Source organism: Gracilinanus agilis, chromosome 1 (genome assembly GCF_016433145.1).
Source record: "Gracilinanus agilis isolate LMUSP501 chromosome 1, AgileGrace, whole genome shotgun sequence".
Taxonomy (NCBI): Eukaryota; Metazoa; Chordata; class Mammalia; order Didelphimorphia; family Didelphidae; genus Gracilinanus; species Gracilinanus agilis.
In genome coordinates this window covers 710,862,976-710,886,883 of record NC_058130.1, presented here as the reverse complement: position 1 = coordinate 710,886,883, position 23,908 = coordinate 710,862,976, and the positions used below count along the sequence as shown (strand labels likewise).

Below are 23,908 nucleotides of genomic sequence, written 5' to 3'. Positions count from 1 at the left end.
GAGTTATATTTGTGAGTTAAATGATATTGCGTAGGTCCAGGAATGAGGGCTCAACTTTCTAGTGATCCTAAGGGCATGGGGCGACTTGAACACCAGGCTAGTATACTAAGTCTGGAAGATGCTATAGGTCTCTGAAAGGAGTGGAAGAAAACAGTTACCTTGACTTGGGGCTCCAGGGTGAGTTTTTTGCTGCTTGGGTCAGTTTAAAAATAGCCAATCAGGGGCAGCTGGGTAGCTCAGTGGATTGAGAGTCGGGCCTAGAGACAGGAGGCCCTAGGTTCAAATCTGGCCTCAGACACTTCCCAGCTCTGTGACCCTGGGCAAGTCACTTGACCCCCATTGTCCACCCTTACCACTCTTCCACCAGGGAGCCAATACACTGAAGTTAAGGGTTATTTTAAAAAATAGCCAATCAGCCAACTCACATAATTAGGAAGCAGCTTTATATCAGGCAAGGGTCGTAGGAGAGCTGAGGGACCTCAAAAGTCTTTGGAGAGAACTAGGTAGGAGTAGAAATATGATCTTTCCATAGGAAGCCCTGTGTGGGCCCAAACCAGAAAGGGATTTAACCCAGATGTTTGGGTTCTGGGCCACAAATTATACAAAGAAGAGGAATTCCAGGCAGGGGTTTCAAGGAGATTGAAAAAGAGTGTGATAGTGAAAAAGGGAGTATGAGTGCTTTGGGTCAAGTGTCCAAAGTGTTGACAGAAAAAGCCTTGGAACTCTGCATGGAGGCCCTGGGTTTGCAAAGCAGGAAGTGGGAGTAGGGGAAGAATTTCCTTATACTGAATGAATGAAAGTTACCAGAAGTCTCTCTGGGAAGTTTAAATTGGGAGTTGCTAACAGACTGTTCATAACATCTAGGCTTTTCCAGTGTCTTTAGAATAAGGCATCTTTTTGATCCCCCCAAGTGCTCATACTCCCCTTTTCCCTATCACACTCTTTTTCAGTCTCTTTGAAACCCCTGCCTAGAATTCCTCATCTTCGTATAACTTGTGGCCCAAGTGGCCCGAGCATCTGGGTTAAATCCCTTTTGATCCCCCCAATTCCTCAACCTGAGCTGCTGGTTTTTCCATGCCTTGGGTCTCAGGAGGCAAGCCTTCCATCTCAGTGGTCATGCCTAAGTTAGGGCCAAGAGCAAGGATGCGATCTAAGGGCAGGGATGGAGTGAGGACCTAAAATTGAATGTTCATGGTCAGACTGATTCCTGGTCTGTGCTAGATTTTGAGAAGGGCTCCAAGAAAGTTCTAGAACTTAGAATCTCCCCTGCTGTTGCTGGAGGGAAGGAGTATCTGCAAGATCTGACCTGGAATAAAGTAAGGTTGGTTTGGAGGGGACAGCATTCAGTTGTACCCAGTTGTGTCAGTTTGCACTCTTAGGCAATAATCAAATAAAGCTGCTGCTCCCTGAACTCATCTTCCTAAGAGGCAAGGAGAGAACTAGAATTTTCCGTCTTCTTCTGCCTCTCTAGGCAGTGTCTTAGATAGCCATCTACCACTTGCCACATCAGTCCCAAGGCTTGTACCTCAGCCATTGTCAGGGTTTGCAGCTAGGCTAACAACTCTAAGATTATCGTGTTTGGTTTCGAGTACCCCCCATTTTAGGGAGAACGTAGGTAGGCTGGGAAGCATCCAAAGAAGGGCAACCAAGATAGTGAAGGGCTTAAGGCCAGTCATATGAAGGTTAATTAAAGGAGCCAGGATTTAACCAGGACTTAGTGGGAGATGGGAGTAGGGATGATAGATATCTTTAATTGTGTGAAAGAGAGATTAGACTTGTTCTTTTTGGCCCCAGAGGAGAGAACCAGGAGCAACTGGTAGAAGTGGCAAAAAAGTCAATTGAGGTTTGTTGTCAGAGCCAGCTTCCTAACAATTGCAGCTGTCTCTCAGTGGGATGGATTGCGTTAGAGATAGGGGCCACCCCGCCTCCATAGAGGTCACTAGAGGTCTTCAATCAAAGGCAAGATGAACACATGTCCGAATTCTTTATCAGGGGTGGGTCGGACACTAAAGTTGTTCCAACTCAGAAATTCTGAGTCTGTAAAAAGTCATCAGACATCATCTACTTCGCCCACCCAAGGAGCTACTGTGGCTTTCTGTTGGAGGAGCCAAAAGATATGACTTGCATCATTGCCTACTCGTGTGAGAATGAACCAAAACCACTTCTGGGCAGGGCCAAAGGCCCCCACCCTTTGGAATGTTGGCCCCATCCCTGGTCACTGAAACCACCTTTCTGGTTAGCAATAAGAATGATTTCCAGAACCCTTGCCCTGCCATTTATGTTCAAGCTATGGCTCTCTTTGGGCCCAAGGAGTAAGGCTGTGTAGCCTTTGCCTGAAGACTTCCATGATGGAGGGAACCCGGTTCCTTCTTCTGAGGCAGCCCATTTCACTTTGGGATAATTCTGATTGTTAGGGAGTTTTTCCGGATATCCAACTTAAATTAAACTCTTTGACTTCAATCCATTGTTCCTTCAAAAACTTGAAGACAACCATCATGTCCCCCAAATCTTTCCTTTTCCAGCCTAGATATTCCCACTTCCTCCAACTAATACTCAGATGACATGAAGTTGAGGCCCTTCACCATCCCAGTCACCCTTCTTTGAATGTTTTCCAGCTCTTCCTTGTCCTTCCTAAAATACGGTGTCCAGAAGTGAGCATAACATTCCAGAAGTGGCCTGATCAGGGCAGGGAACACAGTGGCACTATAACTTCCTAATTCCTAGAAGCTCTGCCTTTCTTAATGCAGCCCAAGGATGTGTGGACATTTTTTTTTAACTTCTGTGTTATACTTGGTTCACATTGAAATTATAGTCCTCCTAAAACCCTCTGTTCTTTTTCTAAACTGCTGCTTAGTCATGCCTTCATCAAGGACTTGTAAAGTCAACTTTTGTTGCATACAAGTGTAAGAGGTTTTGCTTCATCCTATGACATTTCATCTTGGATTCAACCCTATCACAATTCATTTGGAGCCTGGGTCTGACATCTAGGGTTTTAACTATCCCTTTCAGCTTTGTATCTTCTGCAGATTGGATAAGATTGTCATCTATGCATTTATTCATGTCACTGATAAACAGGTTTAATAGTGTTGGGCCAACCACAGATCCCTTGGGCACTCCCCTGGAGACTTCCTTTCAGGTTGACATTGAACTATTAATGATTCTTGGGATAAGTGCTAGCAAGAGACCATCCATCTTGTTGAGTTCCTTTTTTTTTATGATAGCATTTATCCAGAGGGCCAGGCCATTTCTTTTGTTAAATGCATCAAAGTCCCAGTTTGGGCTTGCAAAGTATTTAGCTTTCAACAAGTATGGAATGACCTTCCTGCTTTCCAGAAACTACCATTAGACAAACTCTGTGGGAAATATTTTTAAAGTTCAGAATGGAAGCATAACTCTGAGTAGAGAGAAGAAACTTTTTAGCCAGTGGTCACTTATTAAGATCCTACTATGTGTCCGGTCGGTCACTGTGCTAAACTCCGGGGATATAAAGAAAGACAAAAGATGGTCTTTGTACTGAAGGAGCTTTCAGTCTAATCTTAGAATCGATGACTATTTGCCCCATATCCATACTGCAGGGGTTAGGATAACTTTATTACATTACTGAAGTTGGGCAGAATAGGTAGATATGCAAAATAAAGGATGGTTCCAAAAGTCAGTTCAAGCAATCGATAAACATTTATTAAGTATTTACTGGATGCTAAACACTGTGCTAAATACTGATGATACAAATAAAAGCACAAGTGCAAGATGCAAAAGGCATAACTAAATAGCAGTTTATTTGAAAAAGATCCAGAAGTTTCAGTGGACTACAAGTGTATTTGCAATCAACAGAGCGATAAGAAATCTGAGAAAGGTAATTATTGGGGTGTAAGTTGTAATTCTGGGTCTCTCTCCCCTCCTTAAGCCTCTTTCCTGGGCTCTCTTCTCTTCTCTGTATATACATTCTTATTTCATAATCTCCTCCATTTCCCATCACTCAGTGTATCCCTTGGATTCAAATATCATCTCCTCGTAGATGACTCCCAAATCTTTATATCATGCCCGAGTTTCTCTCCTAAACTTCAGGCCTCATCACCAACAGCCTGATGGATATTTTCCCCTGGATTCATCCTTACAAGCTCCACAGCTCTCCCTATATGCCAGCTCCTCCTCTAAACTTTCTGACGAGTCTTCCCACCCTCTGGTTTCCCCAGACCCACAATCTCAACCTCGTTGCCCTACATCCAGGCAGTTGACAAAGCTTGCCAGTTCTGCCACCACCACACCTCCTGAATCTGTCCTCTTCTTTCTGTTCACTGGGCTGCCTGGAAGTAAATTGTGTAAAGTTTTATTGACCATATGGCCGGTAGGGAAGTGAGAGAAAAGCTTTCTACTGGTGAGTGTGGGCATGGAGGAGGCTGGCCTTGTGCAAAGGATGGGGAGGAAGGGACGATGTAGGGTCCGAGGTTACTTAAATGGGGCATTCTCCCGGGCCTGGGCAAATAGGAGATAGAGCATCTTATGGGCTGAAGCCTTTGTCCTGCTGTCTGCACTGAGGGTTCCAAGTTACTAAAGTATGAGCTTGAGGAGTGAAGAGAAGAGGGAATGGGGTGGGGGGCTGCCACATGCTCTTATTTTGATGCAAGAGTGTCCTGAGGATTCCAAGTGGGACAAGGCCAGGAAGGAAAACTTTGGATGGGGAAGAGATAATCATTCTGTGCTTTCAGAAAAGAATGTGTTGTTCACACATATATCCTACTTTGAACCCCAAATCCTCTTCACTGAATAGGAGCCCTATGGGAGATGGCTTCTAACAAGGTGAAAAGAGCTCTGGGGGGGGGTAGTTGGGGGACTCAGTAGATTAAGAGCCAGGCTTAGAGATGGGAGGTCCTGGGTTCAAATCTGGCCTCAGACACTTCCTAGAGGTGTGACCCTGGGCAAGTCACTTAACCCCCATCGCCTAGCCCTTACCACTCTTCTGTCTTGGAGCCAATACACAGTATTGATTCCAAGACAGAAGTTAAGGGTTAAAAAAAAAAAAAAAAAGAAAAAGAAAAGAGCTCTGAATACAACACAAAAACTTTTCTGTGGGCCTGGGGAGGCTGGGGCCATAGTGATACGGTTGTTTTTTTCAATTACATCTGACTCTTTGTGACCCCATTTGGGGTTTTCTTGGCAAAGATCCTGGAGTTGTTTACCATTTCCTTCTCCAGCTAATTTTACACATGAGGAAACCAAGGCAGACAGTTAAGTGACTTGCCCAGGGTCACATAGCTATTGGTCTAAGACCAGATTTGAACTTAGGATAAAGAATCTTCCTGACTCCATGCCCAGTACTCTATCTGCTGTGCTACCTAGTTATGTCACGGTCATGAGGATCTCTGCTTAAAAACAGGATACAGGGACTGGTCTTCCAAGCCATCCCTTTGCCAGATGCCCATTAGACTTATGAAGATCACCAGTCACTAAAAGGAAAAGAGATTCAACAGCAGAAGGCAGAAAGTATGCTCTCAGATGAGATTCAGAGAGTCCAGGAGGCAACGGAATATAGAAGATACTTTACTGGTGATTTTGCAAGAGGAGGCTCCTCCAATGACAGGGTCTAGAAAAGACCCATTCGGGGGCAGCTAGGTGGCTCAGTAGACTGAGAGCCAGGTCTAGAAATGGGAGGTCCTAGGTTCAAATCTGGTTTCAGACACTTCCTAGCTGTGTGACCCTGGGCAAGTCACTTAACCCCCATTGCCTAGCCTTTGCCCCTCCTGCCTTGGAGCCAATACACAGTAGTGATTCTAAGATGATTTTAAAAAAGAGAGAGAGAGACCCATTCAGCTGGAGATGGCTGTCCATGAAGTTTCTGGACCCAAAAAATTCTGAGCTTGATTGTGTTCCTTCTTCTTGTCCTTGCAGTTAGCATACAGCTTCCTACTCTCTGGTGTTTTACCTTCAGAGAAAGCACATTTTTGTAAGAAATGCTTGTCTCAGCTAACTACTGAGGATCTTGGATGCTCTGTATGAAAAGAAAAAATCACTGCCTTCGTCCCAGATCCCTGGGATGGAAGAAGGAACGAGAGAAAGAGTCCTTCAGTTCCCAGGAAAACTTCCCAGCCTCTCTCTGGCTTTTTTTTTTTTGGGGGGGGGGGGCAGTCGGTAGACCTTCCAAATGGCCTGAGAGCAAGGGGGCATTTCTCATGTATCAGCTGACACTGTCGTGGTCCACATCTCCCTACCAAGCCCTGAGCGGTCCTTAGGGAGACGAGGCTGCCAGAGTCGGAACAAGGGCAGGGGGGGAAGAATGGGGTTGAGGAAAGCCTCCGTGGGGTGGGAGTGGGAGTGGAGAGGAGGAGAGCAGTTAGCTGGAGAGATCCTGGGCTGAGGCAGAGCGGGTCTGGTACTGGGTAGAGCCTCCCTCTTGGTGGCTGCTAGAGGGATTTATCTGCCATGGCACAGAAGAGTTTCTAGACAGACAGGTGTCCCCATTTTCCAGGAACCCCCTCACCACATGTGCCCAAAGCTAGCAATTTGGCAGTGCCTAGAGAAACCAGATATTGACTCAGCTCCCCTCAGGGGACCCTCTCCCTACTTGTTCCTTGCAAGCAGGGGTGAGGCAGATTGACAGTGGGTGTGTGGGTGAAGCTGGAACTGCCTCTTTCTAGGCTGTCCCCACTCAGAAGGTAAATATAGAGCGCTAAGCTCATCAGCCAGAGCCACTTAACAAACAAGGAAAGGACCTTCCACGTCGATGGCTGTCTAATGAAATCGTCCCTTGAGCGTCAGTTGCTCCTGGGAGCTCCCCCTTTCCCCCCACTCCTCCCATCATCAAATAGGGAGGTTTCCATATTAAACTCATACCTGCCTTTGCGAAAGAGGAGATGCTAATGAAGAAGCATCTTCCAAAGCTTACTATTGTTAGCAAGACGCAGATGGAACAAGGGCGCTTAACCTTTTGCGAACTCCTCTGGCAGTCTGGGGAAGCTCAGTACTACTCTGGTTTGCTGCCCACATTCATAATGGAAGGAAATGCTCCATCTCAGTTAGAGGTGAGCAAAAATAAAGGTGTAAAAAAAATCCTTTTTTTTCCATCCAAGTTCATGGAGTCCACAAAGTCAAGGTCCGGGGAGCCAGTGGTAGAAGGACGTAGGCACAGAGGGTACTGTGGGAGCAAGCGCTAAGTTCTAAGAAGGCAGAAGAGGAGGAGGAAGAGAGGAAAGAGACAGTAGAATGTGGCAGAAGGGAAATCTCTCCCAGATTTCTGCTCTGTTAATGTTCACAGATACCTGCATAGTTTAGGCATAGGTTTCATGTTTTATGTTTGTTTGGTTTTTTTTTAAACCCTTACCTTCCATCTCAGAGTCAATACTGTGTATTGGCTCCAAGGCAGAAGAGTGGTAAGGCTAGGCAGTCGAGGTTAAGTGACTTGCCCAGCGTCACACAGCTCGGAAGTGTCTGAGGTCAGATTTGAACCTAGGACCTCCCTTCTCTAGACCTGACTCTCAAACCACTGAGCTACCCAGCTGCCCCCCATGTTTTATGTTTTAAAGCCCAATATCAAGAGTGGTGACTGGATAATAATCTTTGGAGGTCGTTGTTCAGCTGTTTCAGTCATATCTGACTCTTCGAGACCCCGTTTGGAGTTCTAGCAAAAAATACTGCAGTGGTTTGCTCTTTCCTTCTCTAGCTCATTTTTTGTAAATGAGAATCTGAGGCAAACAAGGTTAAGTGGCCTGCAGAGGGTCACACAGAAAGTAAATGTCTGAGCCCAGATTCGAACCCAGGAAGATGAGTCTCCCTGAATCCAGGTCCAGGGCTCGATCCGCTTCTCCACCTAGCTGTCCAGATAGTAGCCCTCAGGTATTCAGGAAGTCAGCACATTGATGTTCAGCCAACTAACAGCAACACCTACCACCATTTTCCAGCTAACATGGGCACATCAACCTTTTACCCAGATTGCTGCATTTTATAATGTTTGTTTGGACTTACATTAGCCAGTTGGATCAGCAATATTATGTGTGTGCAGGTATAATGCAGTGTATATAAGCACTATATGTAGTAAGAACAACAACAATAATAATAACTGACAAATAGTATCTTCAGGGCTACAGAGTGGTTTAGAATTGTTATCTCATTTCATCCTCACAATAACCCTGGGAGGTAGGGGCTATTATGATCCCCATTTTGCAGATGAGAAAACTGAGTCGTAGCGAGATCAAATGACTTAAGCAGGGTCCCACAATTACCAGGTATCAGAAGTATAAAACTAAGTGTGTCAGGAATCCTTCTGATCCCAAGTCCAGCCCTCTAATCCTTCTGCCCTTCATCCTGAATGACCAGGGAATTGAGTCTTTCATTTGGCCAGATATTCTAGTGACCATTTTTTTTAGTATACCATTTCAAGGAATTAGAGCCCAGTAAAATATATAGATCTGAAGCTAGTAGCATTGTAGAAATAGCACTGGGCTTAGAGTCATTATGGTGAGTCCTATTATTATCACTACTTTGGTAAATCCATGACTTCAACAGCAAGGCTCTTCTTTCCACTGATACGGGTAGCACCACCACCATGCCTTTTCATCCGGTATATTTCTTCACCATATTTATCATGGTCTCCCTTACTAATAGTCTGTGCAACAATATATGTATATATGATGAATACCTTTATATCTGCCGGTATATAAAGGGTACCAATGTACTACTTGGACTGTCCAAATATTGCCTCTCATTATCACTATATGACTGCCTCATCTTACTACATTATCTGTTCATAGATAATTTCTTTTTTTAATAGAAATTTTTATTTAATTAATTAATTTAGAATATTTTTCCATGGTTACAAGATTCATGTTCTTTCCCTCCCTTCCCCCCCCCTCCCATAGCTGGCACACAATTCCACTGGGTTTTACATGTGTCATTGATCAAGACCTATTTCTATATTATAGATATTTGCACTAAGGTGATCATTTAGAGTCAATATCCCCAATCATATCCCCATTAACCCATGTGATCAAGCAGTTGTTTTTCTTCTGTGTTTCCGCTCCCACAGTTCTTTCTCTGGATGTGGATAAGTGTTCTTTCTCATAAATCCCTCAGAATTGTTCTGGGTCATTGCATTGCTGCTAGTAGAGAAGTTCATTACATTGGATTGTACCACAGTGTCTCTATGTACAATGTTCTCCTGGTTCTACTCCTTTCACTCTGCATCAATTTCTGGAGGTTGTTCCAGTTCACAAGGAATTCCTCCAGTTCATTATTCCTTTGAGCACAATACTATTCCATCAAACAGATACCACAATTTGTTCAGTCATTCCCCAATCAAAGGGCATCCCCTCGTTTTCCAATTTTTGCCACCACAAAGAGCACAGCTATAAATATTTTGTACAAGTCTTTTCCCCTATGATCTCTTTGGGGTACAAACCCAGCAGTGGTATGGGTGGACCAAAAGGCAGACAGTCATAGATATTTTCCATAATACCTTTTATGCCACTCATCATCTGCACCTTTTCAGTAATAATATGCTACAGCCTACTTATACCATCTTTCTGCTGCCCTTTGGGCTAGTGGTCAATTTAATTCTCATGCTGTCTTATGATGTCTAGCCATTTAGCATCCCTGGGAGAATATGGGTGTTAAAGAGATGGGCTTTTGTAGGACTGAGCAGCCTGGATCCAATCCAACCTACTCTTCTTACTAATTCTGGGTCCAGCTCATTGTTTATTTGTAAGGACTGTTTAAGACAGACATACAGCTGGATGGATTTTCCTAGTCTAAGCAGTATATATTTTTCATCCATTTAGTTTTTCCAGCATAAATAGTTAGACCAGTCTTACCCACATTGCTATGGATTCCACTGAGGAAACTGCAGCATTCTAGGGTTTGTTGCTATTAATGTAAAATCATCTGCAAATAAGAGCATTTGGAGAATTTTGCCATCAAGAGGCAATCCTTTTTACTCAAGCCATATAAAACTTAATTTAATTTTTGGTCATTCAGAAGGCACTTAGCATCTTTTCTCTCACCAGATATTTGTAAAGTACTAAGGGAAAAAGTTCTAATTATTCGGGTTTTTTGTTATGGTTTATCATTTGGGTATTGTGAACTTATGTAATTGTCATTAGCCATGTTGTCAAAAGCAACGAGAGCATGTGGGCATAGCCGTGGTCTAGAAATCAGAACACTTGGGTTCTCTTCCCAGCTCCATCACTAGCTTCCTCTGGCAAAGTTAGCTTCTTTTCCATTTTAGTTTCTCTATAAAATGGGGAGAATCCAGTCCCCTGGTTGCTTCATCGGGATAGGGTAAGGACAAACAAAATGATCATTATAAAGACTTATCAGATCTTTGAAAGAAGTACACTAAAGATTCTAAGGTATCGTCACCCAATGACTCATCATTATTAACAACCATTCTAATAAAGGGCATAGCTACACTATTCCAGAGCCCATTCTCTAATCAGACATGTTCTTCCATGAACAGTTCCTACTCGAGTGGGCATTAAGCATAATGACCCTCTTCTTGGCTCCCAGGGGACCATCTGCATGTAGCTCCCTCAGTGAAAACATATGCCATATACCCAGCCACTACCTGGATTGTAAAAGGCGAAAACTTTGAGGAGAAATGTGTGCAACTGTGTTTGCTAACGAACTGTTACGTATCTGTGGTGGGTACAGTTCTCTGTTTGGGAACTTACTTTTATATTTTCCCTTCGTTCAAACTCCTACCACCTTAGAAAACTGATTTCTCTATCAAAACCTGTCCTCCTTCACCTTCCCTTGGTTGTGCGGGATTAATAGGTGCATTGAATAATTAGACCAGGTTAAAAAGAGAAAGAGCACCTTTTGTAGAGAGTCGGAGAATGTCGGTGCTGGAAGTTACTTTAATGGTTGTCTCCTTGTACAATTGAGAAACCAAGGCCAATCTGAGAATAAACCAGAATCACATTGGCTGGGGAAGGAAAAAGCAGATGAGTAAATTGCCATATGGTCACCTTCTTGAAGGCCTCTTGCTGGCTCTAGCCGACCAAGAATCCTTGAAAAATATAGATGACTGTGGGGTCAAGCACCTGTCATATTCCTTGATTTCCCAACAAATAATCTGAGGAGAGAAACTCTAAGGAAGAGAGACTAGGAGTGGTCTCCTCTGTTGCTGTACAGTCTGTGCTCCTGGCCCATGGGAGACTTAGCCACTTCCCAGATTTGCCCCTGGCAGGTCCTGTTCCCGCCCTACTTCTCCTGTTTCCACTTCAGCCTCCTCAGCTCTCTTTACAGCAGCCCAAAGATTTCCGCCTTCTATCTAGCCCATGTGGGTGCTTTGCTCCCTTGGACTAAATTTAGTCCTGAGAAATAGGAACAAGGAATCTTCAGCAGTTCCTGTAGACAGATGAGCAGAAGCACAAAGACTGCTCTGGTTCCCTTCCTGCCCTGTTTTGTCCCTTCTCTGCCAGCACCAGCCCCACTTAGTACATCTTTCTCCTTCTCCATATCAGGCAATGAAGCTTTAGTTCTTTCAGAGAGGGAAAACAAAAGGCTTGATTCGGGGCCCAGTGCATTAGCCTCTTCCCTGGGGCCAGCCTGACTTTCAAAGTCTGGCTTGTTTGGGACAATATTCCCTTTGGCAACATGAGAGGGAAGCATATGCCCGCTGAAGATGGTGCCAGATCTCTGGATTCTGAGTCGTTTCATATCCTTCTGGGCTTCTGAAGACTTCCTGCCCCAAACTGCCCTACTAAGATGAGATGAAGGGGCACCTAGGGGGCTCAATGGATAGTCCTGGGTTCATATCTGGCCTCAAATACTTCCTAACCATGTCACCCTGGGCAAGTCACTTAACCCCCAATACCTAGCCCTTGCTACTCTTCTCCCTTGGAACCAGTACTTAGTATAGACTCTAAGATAGAAGTAATGCGTAGTGTTATGGTTGTTTTTTTTTTATTAAATAAAAAAATTTAAAAGATGAGATGTAGCCCAAGTCTCCATTTCACAACCTCTCAGAAGCAGAGGCTGCAACTGGTTGAGCCATCTGGTATCTCTCTCTTTTTTTTTTAACTACATATAAACTTAATAACTGTCAACATATCATTAGTCACACAAACAAATATTTATCATTTCACTGCACCATAATATCTCATTACATCCCTGCAATTTATTCAGCCCTTCTCCTGGGCTCCCACCTTCAGTACTACTCTAAAGGGTAAAGGGGGAGAGAGAATCTCAAGGTCTTTTCTGGGGAAGTTAAACATCTGAGAGTCCAAGAGCAAACAGGCATGGCTGAGTCAAGCGAAGGTACACCCCAAGCCTGCCTCTAACCTCTGACACATCAGTGCTAGAGAGATGCATTGTCACCATCATAAAAGATCAGAGCTTTGGAGTCAAGTCCATTTGCCAACATTTCCTATAAATTGCTTTCCCATTCTGTAAAGAGCTCTTGCAGCTCCCCTGCTCCCATCTTCCATCTTCCAATTCAACCCCTTGTATTTTGATGCTTGAGAGAAGCCAAGAGGCTCAACCCAGCCTAATTCTTATTCACACTTGTTTGGATCCCAATTCACACATGTACCTCTTTTCCACCAGATGCTTATCAACATATCCTGGATCCCCTGGGAGAGATGTGATCCTTAGCTCTTGACTCCTTTCACCAACTTGTTCATAGGCTCTGAGTTCATGTCTGGATTATCCTCCACAGGAGTTATAATGGTGATGGAGTTGGGGAGGGGGGTTCTGCCAGAAGGTTCTCAATCCTTTTCCATTCTAGGTCTGAGCAAGAGAACTAGAAAAGCACATCACTACCCATTGCATGGGGGAAATCTCTCCCTTTCACCAGTTAAGGGTGCAAAGTCTCCATAGGATTACCCAGGGACTGAGTTTTTCCTGGTGAATCTCACTGCCCTGTGAGACAAAGATAAGATACTTTAGATGAACTGGCTTTTGTCTTCTACCACTTTTCCTTTAATTGCACGTATATCCAAACTATCCTTCCTGTTTCTCTGGCTTACCTCTATGTACCTCTTTCCTCTTTTTCCTCTCTTCCCTCTTCCTCTCTTCTCTTTCCTTCCCTTCCTCCCTCTCCATCTCCTCCTCCTCCCCTGTCTTTCTTCTCCCTCTTCCTCTCCATCTCCTCCCTCTCTCTTTCTCTTCCTCTCATCTCTCTCTCCTCCTCTCCTCTCCCTCTCTCTCTCTCCTCCTCCCTATTTCATTCTTACACATGCCCTCAGACACAAACCCCTCTCCTGATATCACCCTTCCTGATATCACCCTTCTTCAGCTTGGAGAATAAAACTCCACAGAAATCACAAAATTCCTGAGTTGGAGGGAACGTCAGTAACAACATCGTCACTCTGCCATTGTCTGTTTTTTTTTGTTTGTTTGTTTTTTCATGCTGGCCTTACCCTAGGTTCTACTTAAAGCTGGTGGGCATGAAAGAGTGAATCTATAAGGTCCATGTGCTCCATTCTGCCTCCCCGAGATTGTGCAGTCCTATGACTAAAATATGTAGGGATATGGAGCAAAGTGAATCAATGTGAGAATTGGGGGGAAGGGAACAGATTTCTCAGTCCGTCTAGGACTTCACTGTTTAAATTTAGGGCATGTCATTTATTTGACCACTCTTGGCTCCATCCTAACCACTCTTGGCCATCCTGGAACCTGCTGTATTCCCAGCTTAATCATGTATCCCAGTATTCTAAGAGAAGCTTTTCTCTGTGAGACTGTCTAAAGGGCTCTTAGCTGACTGCTGGGGTTTTTCCTTTGGGTTAGACCCATCCTTTGTAACTCCCACTTATGGGCTGAATAAGTTCCAAGTCTTCTGGGAAACAGAGCTGTGACTCCTTGGAGAGCTGGGACCCTCCACTCCCACCCCAGCACCAGCTGTGATAGTCTTACTCAGTGATTCTGCTTTCCCTTTTCCTCCTGCTACAGAGCAATGATGCCTCAGGGAACACCTGGAACTGGTTGTACTTCATCCCCCTCATCATCATCGGCTCCTTTTTTATGCTGAACCTTGTGCTGGGTGTGCTGTCTGGGTAAGTCCACTCCATCATTACAGATTCTGAGCCTTCACCCATGTTGTCAGAAGAGAAACAAATTGAGGGGGGGAGAAAAATGGCCTCCTGGTACCCCAAGTTCAAGGACAGTAGGATCCCTGATCCCCAAGATGTAAGCAGGCCCTGTGCTGACCCTATAGCTCCTGCCTTCTGCAGGCAGGTCTGATGCCCCCACCTTCATGCCCACACAATCAGATAGAACAAGGACACCCTAAAATGCCTGGTAAGCTAGACAACAGACCCCAAGATTTTATGCTTTGCAGGGAGTTTGCCAAAGAAAGAGAGAGGGTTGAGAACCGCCGAGCTTTTCTGAAGCTGAGACGGCAACAACAGATTGAAAGAGAGCTCAATGGCTACATGGAATGGATCTCCAAAGCAGGTGAGGCCTTTAGCTTCCAGAAACCTGGGGCATACTGTGAATACAGGACAACCAGGCAGTTTGGGTTTGAACATCTTTAAGATAGCATCAAGAGATGGGGGACCTCAGAGGGGAGGGATAGGCAGATGTTCTTCATGAGAGGAATCAGAGAATGTTGGCCAAAACTGCCTCTGAAACATCTAATTAGACTATTGGATGATATATTGTTTTTAGTTAGTTTGTTTGTTTTTAAACCCTTTACCTTCTTCTTAGCCTCACTTCTAAAACAGAAAAGTGTCAAGGGCTAGGCAGTTGGGGTTAAGTGATTTGCCCAGGATCACACAGCTAGGAAGTGTCAGAGACCAGATTTGAATCTAGATCCTCCTGATTCCAAGTCTGGTGCTCTATCCACTGTGCTACCTAGCTGCCCCTAAATGATATATAGTTGATCGTTCTCTATCTGATCATGATCTTTCATCATTCCATCTGTCTTACCATCCTCTAACTCCAGTCTTCATTCTCACCATAACCTTCAATCCTTCTATCTCCTCCTTTCTTTCCCAGGCCATCATCCCTGCACTGGCTCTTCTCTTCTCCCTTCCTCATCTTGACCCCTTAGTGAACTATTCTACACTCTCCCTTTTAGTCCCTTGGCCCCTAATCTTATCACAAATCTTCCAAAACCCAGTCATGGATTTCTCCCACTGGTTGCTTCCTTCACTACTGTTCACATGCTGCTGAATGAAGTGATGGAAATCGCAAAACCATATTGGGGGAATCCATTACAAATTTCTGTTGTATAATCTCAAGTGGGCCCTCACTATTTCAAGGCAATTCTTTTACACCTCCCAAATCGATTCACTATCACACTCATGACAGCAGATTTTTTCAGACCTTTTCATCTCTCTTTAGACCTCCCATAGCTCTCCCTCCCCAACCCTCTCAACTGAGAACTTTGCTTCGTATTTCACTGAAAAAAAATGAGGCTATTTGCCTAGTGTTTCCTCTTCTCCCTTACTCCTCATCTTGCAATACCCAGGTGTCTTCCCCCACTATTTCATCCTTTACTCCATCTCCCATGAAGAGATGACCCTACTCCTTGCCATGTACAAATAATTCCATGCCATCTCATCTTCTCCAATAGATTGCCCCTTCTATCATCTCCACTCTGACTAATCTTTTTCATGTCTCCAGGCTATTTCCCTGCTGCCTACAAACATACTGATGTCTTCACCATCAAAAAACTCTCACTTTACCCACCCATCCCTGCTGGCTGTTATCCTATCTCTCTCCTCTCTTTTCATGCCTAAATTCCTTGAGAAAGTCACCTATCATTGATGCTGCTCCATCAGTTTCTTCTTCACTCTCCTCAGGCTTCAGACTTCTGACTTTATCATTAAACCGAAGCATGCTCTCTCCAATGTTATTAATGATCTTTTAATTGCCCAGTCTAATGACTTTTTCTCAGTCTTCATCCTTCATGACCTTTCTGCAGCCTTTGACTCTTCTTTTCTAGGCCTTCACCACATTGATCTCTCCTGGTTGTCCTAGATTCCTTGGTCTTCTTTGCTACATCTTCTTCTGGATCATGACCATTATGGGTGGCATGGGCACTCTTCTCCCTCTGTTATCTTCTATAATATTTTTCTTTGTTATCTCATCAGATCCAGTGGATTTGATTATCATCTTTTTGCTAATGATTCTCAGATCTATTGATCCAACACTAACTTCTCTGCTGACCTCCCATTTCAAACCTCAGTGCCTCAGACATCTTAAATTCAACATGTATGAAACTAGACTCATTATCTTTTCCTCTAAACCTACACCTTCTTCCAAACCTCCCTATTACTAGGAAGGGCACTATCATTCTTCCAGCCCTCGAGATCCCAATATAGATATCTTTGGTTCTTTACTCTCTTTCACTCACATACCCATCTTCAAATGTGATAATAATTGTAAAGTGCTTAACAGAGTGCCTGGCACATAGTAAGTGCTATACAAATGTTAGCTATCATTATTATTTTCTTTTTTGTAAAAGTATTTTATTTTCCCAATTACATGTAATAACAATTTTCCACTTAAGTTTTCTGAAGTTTATATGGTCCAAATTGACTCCCTCCCTTTCTTCCTTCCCTTTTCCTGGAGATGATAATCAATTTGATATGGGATTTACATGTATTATCATGTAAAACATTATTATTATTATTATTATTATTATCTGTTGCCAAGTCCCATTAATTCTACCTTCTAAACATCTCCTTCATTTCTACAATTCTGTCACCATCCTAGTGCAAGCCCTCATATCTGACACTTGGACTATTGCAGTAACCTGCTGGTGGGTCTGCCTGCCTGCCTCAGTTCTCTCCCCACTACAATCTTTTATCCACTTGGCTGTCAAAATGATCTTCATCAAATGCATACAAGTTCTCAACTTGCCACACTCAACAAACTCCAGTGGCTTCCTCTCGCCCCCAAGGATCAAATATAAAACCATCTGTTTAACCTTTAAAGTCCCTCCCAACCTGGTCCATTCCTACCTTTCCAGTCCCCTTATCTCTTACTCCCCTTTCCACCCAATAACATTGACTTCCTTACTGTCACTCCCACCATATACTCCATGGCCCAACTCTAGGCATTTGTATTTGGCTATCTCCCATACCAGAAATGCCCTGTCTTCTCATCTCCACTTCCTGGGTTCCATGACTTCTTTAGAGTTCTAGCTACAATCTGCCTTCTGAAAGAAGCCTTTCACAATCCCCCTTAATGCAATTGCCTCCTTCTAAGATTATCTCCAATTTGTCCTGTATATTTGTACAAAGCCATTTGCATGTTTTCTCCCAGCACAGTACCTGGCACTTAGTAAATGCTTGTTGACTTGATTTGACAATAGGAATCCCTTGGAGGGTCCTCCTAGGCTGAAATAGGAATTAGAGAGGAGAGAAATCAAAGATCAGGGCTGTAGACATTCTCATCCACCCTGGCTGGTTGGACCCTGAATCCCGTAGTAAAAGAACTCTGAAATATCCCATTGGAGAGAAAGGCCCTTTGTGTCATTCCTTCAAAAGCCAAAGGAGGACACTGTGGAAGTCCCTCACTTCTTATGCCAGCATTTATTGCAGCAGCATTTATTCCCTAAAGACTTTTATTTCCCCAAGAAAGCCCACTCTGGCCTGGTCTGAAACCTTCCCAGGCCATCTGCGATGTGATTCCAGGCCAAGCGTGGGTCCTGGCCCTGTGAGGGGGAAGTTCCATCTGTCTGACTGCAGGAGGTTAATTTGCTCTTCTTTTCCCTCAGAAGAAGTGATACTAGCAGAAGATGAAACAGACGGCGAGCAGAGACACCCCTTTGATGGTAACTCCTCTGAGTTTGACATGATATGTGATGGAGGACATGCTAGGGAAACATTGGGTAGTGGGGGCATCCAAAGTGGGCCACTCCTGGCCAAAGGCCATTTTAGGAGATGCTCAAGGAGCCATGTCTTGAATGATCCCAAGAATTAGCTTGTGGAGATGGAGAATAATGGGAACCTACCTCCTAAGGATAATTTGTGATAGACAAATAGGGCAGCACTGTAAATACAGAACTCTCCCTCCTACACTAAAAAACCCAGCCCATCCACTTTGAGTTCTACTGTGGGAAACTCCACCAAATCAGATTTCTTATTTGGGAACTTCTTAGTCAGAACTAAAAACAAATCTACTTTTAAATTAGAGATTCTGCTAACTAAGAAATAGAGTCAAAAATAAGGGCTCTAGGGGCAACTAGATGGTTCAGTGGATAGAGAGCTAGGCCTAGAGATGGGAGATCCTAAGGTTCAAATCTGGCCTCAGGCACTTCCTAGTACCTTCTTCTTCTCCCTTGGAACCAATACTTTGTATTGTTTCTTAGATGGAAGATAAGAATTTAGGAAAAAAGAGAATAGGGGCTCTTTATTGGTAGGTTACAAAGAAGAGTTCATAAAATACGTTATTGGCAAATGAAAATTAAAGTAGCTCATATGGGAGTCTACATGACTTTCTCCAATTCATCATTATATTAAACTGCCTCTTTGACTTGTGTAATTGGGCCCCAGAAGGAAATAAAAAGAAGCTTCAAAGAGGCAAATTTCATCTTTATAGGAGGAAAAATTTCCTAACAATTGGAATATCCAAAAAATGTTATGGGCTGCCTTGGACTGACTTCCCCATTACCAATGGTCTTTGAGCAAAGTATGTTATCTGGCAGTGGTTTTATTAGAAGTTCCATTGAGGCATGAGTTACCTGGCTTGTCCCTGAGGTTTCCTTTCAACACAGAGAACCAGTGATTCTGTAGCTCACTTCTGGGGCTGGGCCCAAATGCTGGGATGGGTGTCCCTGGCTCTTTGGCTCCCCAGCTGGAATACTAGAGGACACAGGGTAGAGGCCATTTCCCTAACAAAGTTCACTGTTCACCCCAACCTCAAATATGATGAAAAGCTTCTAAGAACATCAAGAGAGCTCCAAGGCTGGGACATCAAGGGTAATGTCTTTTTCTCTTGCCATGTTCCTATTGTTGGAGCTCTGCGGAGAGCCACAATAAAGAAAAGTAAGACAGACCTGCTGAACCCTGAAGAAGCTGAGGATCAGCTGGCTGACATGGCCTCAGTGGGTGAGTTTTTCTCTCTCCCCGAGATCTTTGGCATAGTTGGGAAAATGGAGGGTTCTGGAGAACATGGGGCTTATCCATTGTGCTTTCCCTTTCCACTAGCCTCTCAGAAACTGGTAGCTTAAATATTTCATTCTTGGATACCCTGATATTAAAAAAGATCTAAGGTGGGACAGCTAGGTGACTCAGTAGACTGGGAGCCAGGCCCAGATTCAGGCCCTGGGTTCACATCTGGCCTCAGACACTTCCTAGCTGCATGACCCTGGGCAAGTCACTTAACCCCCATTGCCTAGCTCTCACCACTCTTCTGTCTTGAAACCAAGACACATTATTGATTCTAAGATGGAAGATAGGAGTTTAAAATAAATATCTTAGTCTGTATTAGAAGAGGTAAAGTATCCAGAACAAGGGAGGAGATCAAGCTTTTTTTTAAAAAAAAAAACCCTTACCTTCTGTCTTGGAGTCAATACTGTGTGTTGGCTCCAAGGCAGAAGAGTGGTAAGGGTAGGCAATGGGGGTCAAGTGACTTGCCCAGGGTTACACAGCTGAGAAGTGTCTGGGGCCATATTTGAACCTAGGACCTCCCATCTCTAGGCCTAGCTCTCAATCCACTGAGCTACCCAGCTGCCCCCTGAGATCAAGCTTTTGACCTGTGCCTTGAGCATGAATTTAGAGTATTAGAGGAAACTGGCAAGCTTGAGTCTTTCCAGAGGAGGGAAGCCAGGAGAGAGAGGGCAAACCAGACCATACTGCAATATTTAGGATAAGGATGATGCACTTGGGCAAGAAAAGACTTAGCAGGGCCGTGATAACCATCTTCCAATATTTAAAGGACTGTCATGTGGAAGGAGAATTAAATTTGCTTTTCTTGGTCCCAGATGTTAGAACTAGAAATTGCAAAGATGCAGATTTCAGCTCTTTATAAGGAAAAAATTTCCTAGTCATTTTGAATGTTTTAACTTTCCAAGTTTAAAAAAAATTGGAATAATCTGCCTTGAGAAAGAGTTGGTTCGTCCTCACTAAAAGCCTTCAACTGGGGGCATCTGGGTGATCCAGTGGACAGAGAGCCAAGCCTAGAATTGGAAGGTCCTGGGTTCAAATCTGGCCTCAGATACTTCCTAGCTATGTGACCCTGGGCAAGTCACTTAACCCCCATTGCCTAGCCCTTACAACTCCTCTATTGATTCTAAGGCACAGTTTGGTTTTTTTTAAGTCTTATCGAAGTATGTAGGAGAAATTCCCATTCAGATTTGGGTTAAACTTGGTGGTTTGAGTCTCTTCCAACTGTGAAGTTCTGTGACTCTATGAAACTTGGGATGGAGAAGGAGGAAGCCGAGAAATACTCAGAAAGACAAAAAGAACACAACTGAGAGAATAGGGATGGTACTCCCTCCATAAGCAGTTTCCTTGTTCAGTAATATGGTGACGTGAATGGTTTTCACATTGACCAGATAATCTATTTGGCCAATACAAAGATTCAGGATATGGGAACAGTGAGGTGGCTCATTGGATAGAGTACAAGGCCTGGAGTCAGGAGGACCTAAATTCAAATCTGACCTCAGACACTTCCTAGCTGGGTGACCCTGGATAAGTCCTTTAACCCCATCTTAGCCTTTGGTCTTAGAATTGTTACTAAGACAGAAAACAAGAGAGAGAAAAAAATACATGATGTGGGTACCTTCCTTCAAAGGACTTAACAATAAATCTATTAGGGAAGTCTTAAGATAAATTGAGTCAGGTTAGTTTTTTTACACACATATATAAGTATATGTGTGTATATATGTATGTATGTATAAAAATACAGGAGACTCTAAATAATCCCCCTAGTGCAAATATCAATAATATGGAAATAGGTACTGATCAATGACACATGTAAAACCCAGTGGAATTGTGCATCGGCTATGGGAGGGGGGTGGGAGGAGGGAAGGGAAAGAACATGAATCATGGAACCATGGAAATATTTTCTTAATTAATCAATAAAATTAATTTAAAAAATAAATAAGTAAAAATACAGGCAGGAGCTACCTTCCAATGATTCATGTGTATATAGTGCCCAGCCACTTAGACTGTTCTGAAAGCAAGCAAATGAACTTCCATCATCCAGTCTCCTTATGGATATGTTCTCAGTAAAGCTCCCCCAACTCCCCGTTTCATTTCAGCTCAGTAGTTCCTTTCCAACCCCAGGAGTTCCTCTAGGATATTTAGGGCTGAGGGATGGAGGAGAGATGCTGCAGACTTGGTAGCACTGACCAGGGGGGAACAAAGGAGCATGAAGAGTGAAGATGGCTGAGACTCTGAACCTGGGTGTCTGGGGAAATACTAACAGAGGAGAAACACTGGCATATAGAGGAAGGATCATTGGACAAGGAGTCCAAAGACAGGGTTCCTGGACAGCCTCTCTACTTACTCATTATACAACCTCAGGCAAATTAAGCTAAATTCTCTGAACCCCAGCTTCGCCTTTTGTAAAAAGGGCATAAAACCTTCCTCTGGCAGAGCCCAAAGAGGTTGTGATGATCAATAAGACCGTGGGTATATATGTAGTGTGTGTGTGCACACATTATGTGTGAATTGCATATGTGATACATATATGAGCAATATGAAGCACCATCTAATGTAATTGTTATACATGTAATAGGCACTTAATGAACATTTATTGAATGAATGAATGAATGAATATAAAGAAGAATAGGTAATTAAATAAAATTTTTCAAATAAAAAAAGAAGAAGAATAGGAAAGTAGAATCCAAGAAGAATTTGTGTGGAGGCAGAGAAGACATAAATTTGATTTTGGGACAAATTGGCTGTCAGGGTCCATTGGAGATAAGGGTCTGGAGCCGCCAAAAAGAAAGATCAGGAGCCAAGACAGGATCTCCCTCTTCTTTTCACCCTCCTTCATTAGGCAAGGTGAAGTCTCCAGCGCTCCGTTCTAGATTTGTCCTCTACCCCTGAATTCTAGTTCTCTCTAAAGAGCTCCTAATTGCGCAACCCGGGCTTAGATAGCTTCTCAGGATCTTTGGCTGGTCTTGACTTGCCCGCTCTAGGAGTTGGTATCCCCAGTCTAGCCGAAATCAGAATCTCTGGAATAGTTGCCCTTTTTAAAAAAGTTTTTTTGCCGCAGTCTTGGTGCTTCTTTCCATTGGTGGTCCTTTGCCATTAAACGACTCCTCAGAGGACTTAGAACAGCATTGCTGGAGCCCCGAGCGTTATTTCAGAGTTTGAGAAAAATAAATCTGCGTGGCCTTTCTGACCGTTTGTTCCCAGAGCATTCGCTGTGTTGTGGCTGGTAGGCGGATGCCGTTGTTTCCAAAGTCAAACAGAGGTGTCCCTCCGTCGCCAGTCCGAGTCCCTAGCCAGATATTTCTCCCCTCCCCCCCACCCCCCGCGCGCGCCACGCTCCTGAAGCCCTACCCAGAATCCTCCATGCCGGATCCCCTTTGGCCTTCACGTCCCGTGTGCCCTTAGCGGCAGGAGCTGGGGGGGGGGGGGGAGACTTCGCCCCCCCCCTCCCCAGCCCAGCTGTGGGAAGCAGCATCTGTTATTCCCTCGAAGCCGCTGTCGTTGGTGAGGGGAGGCTGAGAGTCAGACTCACTCGGTCCCCACCTCAGCAGGCAAGCAAACGGCCTCGGGAGACTGATAAATGCAAGGTATCGTTATTGACATTATGAGATATAATTGTTTGTTTTTTATGCTGTTAATTTCAGGGAAACCTCCTTCCTGTAAGAGTCCCAGCTGCGGAGGGGAGACGGCTGCTGGGGGTGGGGGTGGGGGTGGGGGAGAACATTAAGACTCCCTGAGGCTGGTGGGTTTGCTGGCGAGGCTAATTGACTCTCTGGCCCCCGGCCTCGCCCCAGGCTGAGTGATGGATCAGTTTCCTGGGCAGGAAGGGCCTGCTGAGACTAGCCTGACGTTTTCCTTTCTCCCCTTGGCAGGTTCTCCCTTCGCCCGAGCCAGTATTAAAAGTGCCAAGCTGGAGAACTCGACTTTTTTTCATAAAAAGGAGAGGAGAATGCGCTTCTATATCCGCCGCATGGTCAAAACTCAGGCCTTCTACTGGACAGTTCTCAGTCTGGTAGCCCTCAACACCCTGTGTGTTGCTATAGTTCACTACGACCAGCCAGATTGGCTATCTGACTTCCTCTGTGAGTGGACCCTCTTGCTTCGAACCCCTTTTCCCCTCAACTGCCTTTTCTGCACCCCATGCATTCCTCTGCTTTCTCCCTGCCTAACGTCCTTTCTTTGACTTCTTGGTAAGGGGATCCTTCCCCATGTCTGTCTGTCTGTTTGTTTGTTTGTCATTAACCCTTACCTTCTGTCTAAGAATCCCCACTAAATATGGGTTCCACCGCTGAAGAGTGGTAAGGATGAGGCAGTTGAGGTTAAGTGACTTGCCCAGGCTCACACGACTAAGAAATGTCTGAGGCCGCATTTGAACCCAGGACCTCCCATCTCCAGGCCTGGCTCTCTATCAACCAAGCCACCCAGCTGCCCCTTCCAGTCTGTTCTTGATTCCAGATTCAGAGACTAGAGTCAGCTATTGCTAGATGCCAACAGGAGGTCCATGCATGAGCTGTTTTTAAAGTGCTTTGCAAACCTTAAAGATAGATAATATATCATATATAATATTATATTAATTAAATAACATCAAATTATTTAATTAAATAGTTTTTAGTAATATAGGATAACTAATGATTAAATAAATGATAAAATAAATTATTACTATAATATATAAAATAGATAATAAAAATAGATAATATAAATATTATCCATTATTATTATATCATGATTCTTTCTTACATATATGTGCCTGGCACATAATGGGCACTTTGTGCACATTGACTGATTATGTCTTTTCCTTTAGCTTTTTCTACTAGTGCTATTATTACTGTCACAATGCCTGTTCCAACTCCTAGTGACCA

General features: G+C 44.0%; 1 protein-coding gene across 1 annotated transcript in view; it reads left to right on the top strand.

Annotated features, from left to right (window-relative positions):
- The window catches only part of CACNA1A (calcium voltage-gated channel subunit alpha1 A), a 143,794-nt gene that overhangs the window by 8,505 nt on the left and 111,381 nt on the right, over positions 1-23,908 (top strand). The window contains exons 7-11 of the mRNA XM_044685076.1: positions 13,882-13,985; positions 14,270-14,385; positions 17,660-17,716; positions 18,903-18,992; positions 22,922-23,131. Of these exons, the coding sequence (XP_044541011.1) occupies positions 13,882-13,985; positions 14,270-14,385; positions 17,660-17,716; positions 18,903-18,992; positions 22,922-23,131 (577 nt within the window). The remainder of the gene's footprint in view (positions 1-13,881; positions 13,986-14,269; positions 14,386-17,659; positions 17,717-18,902; positions 18,993-22,921; positions 23,132-23,908) is intronic.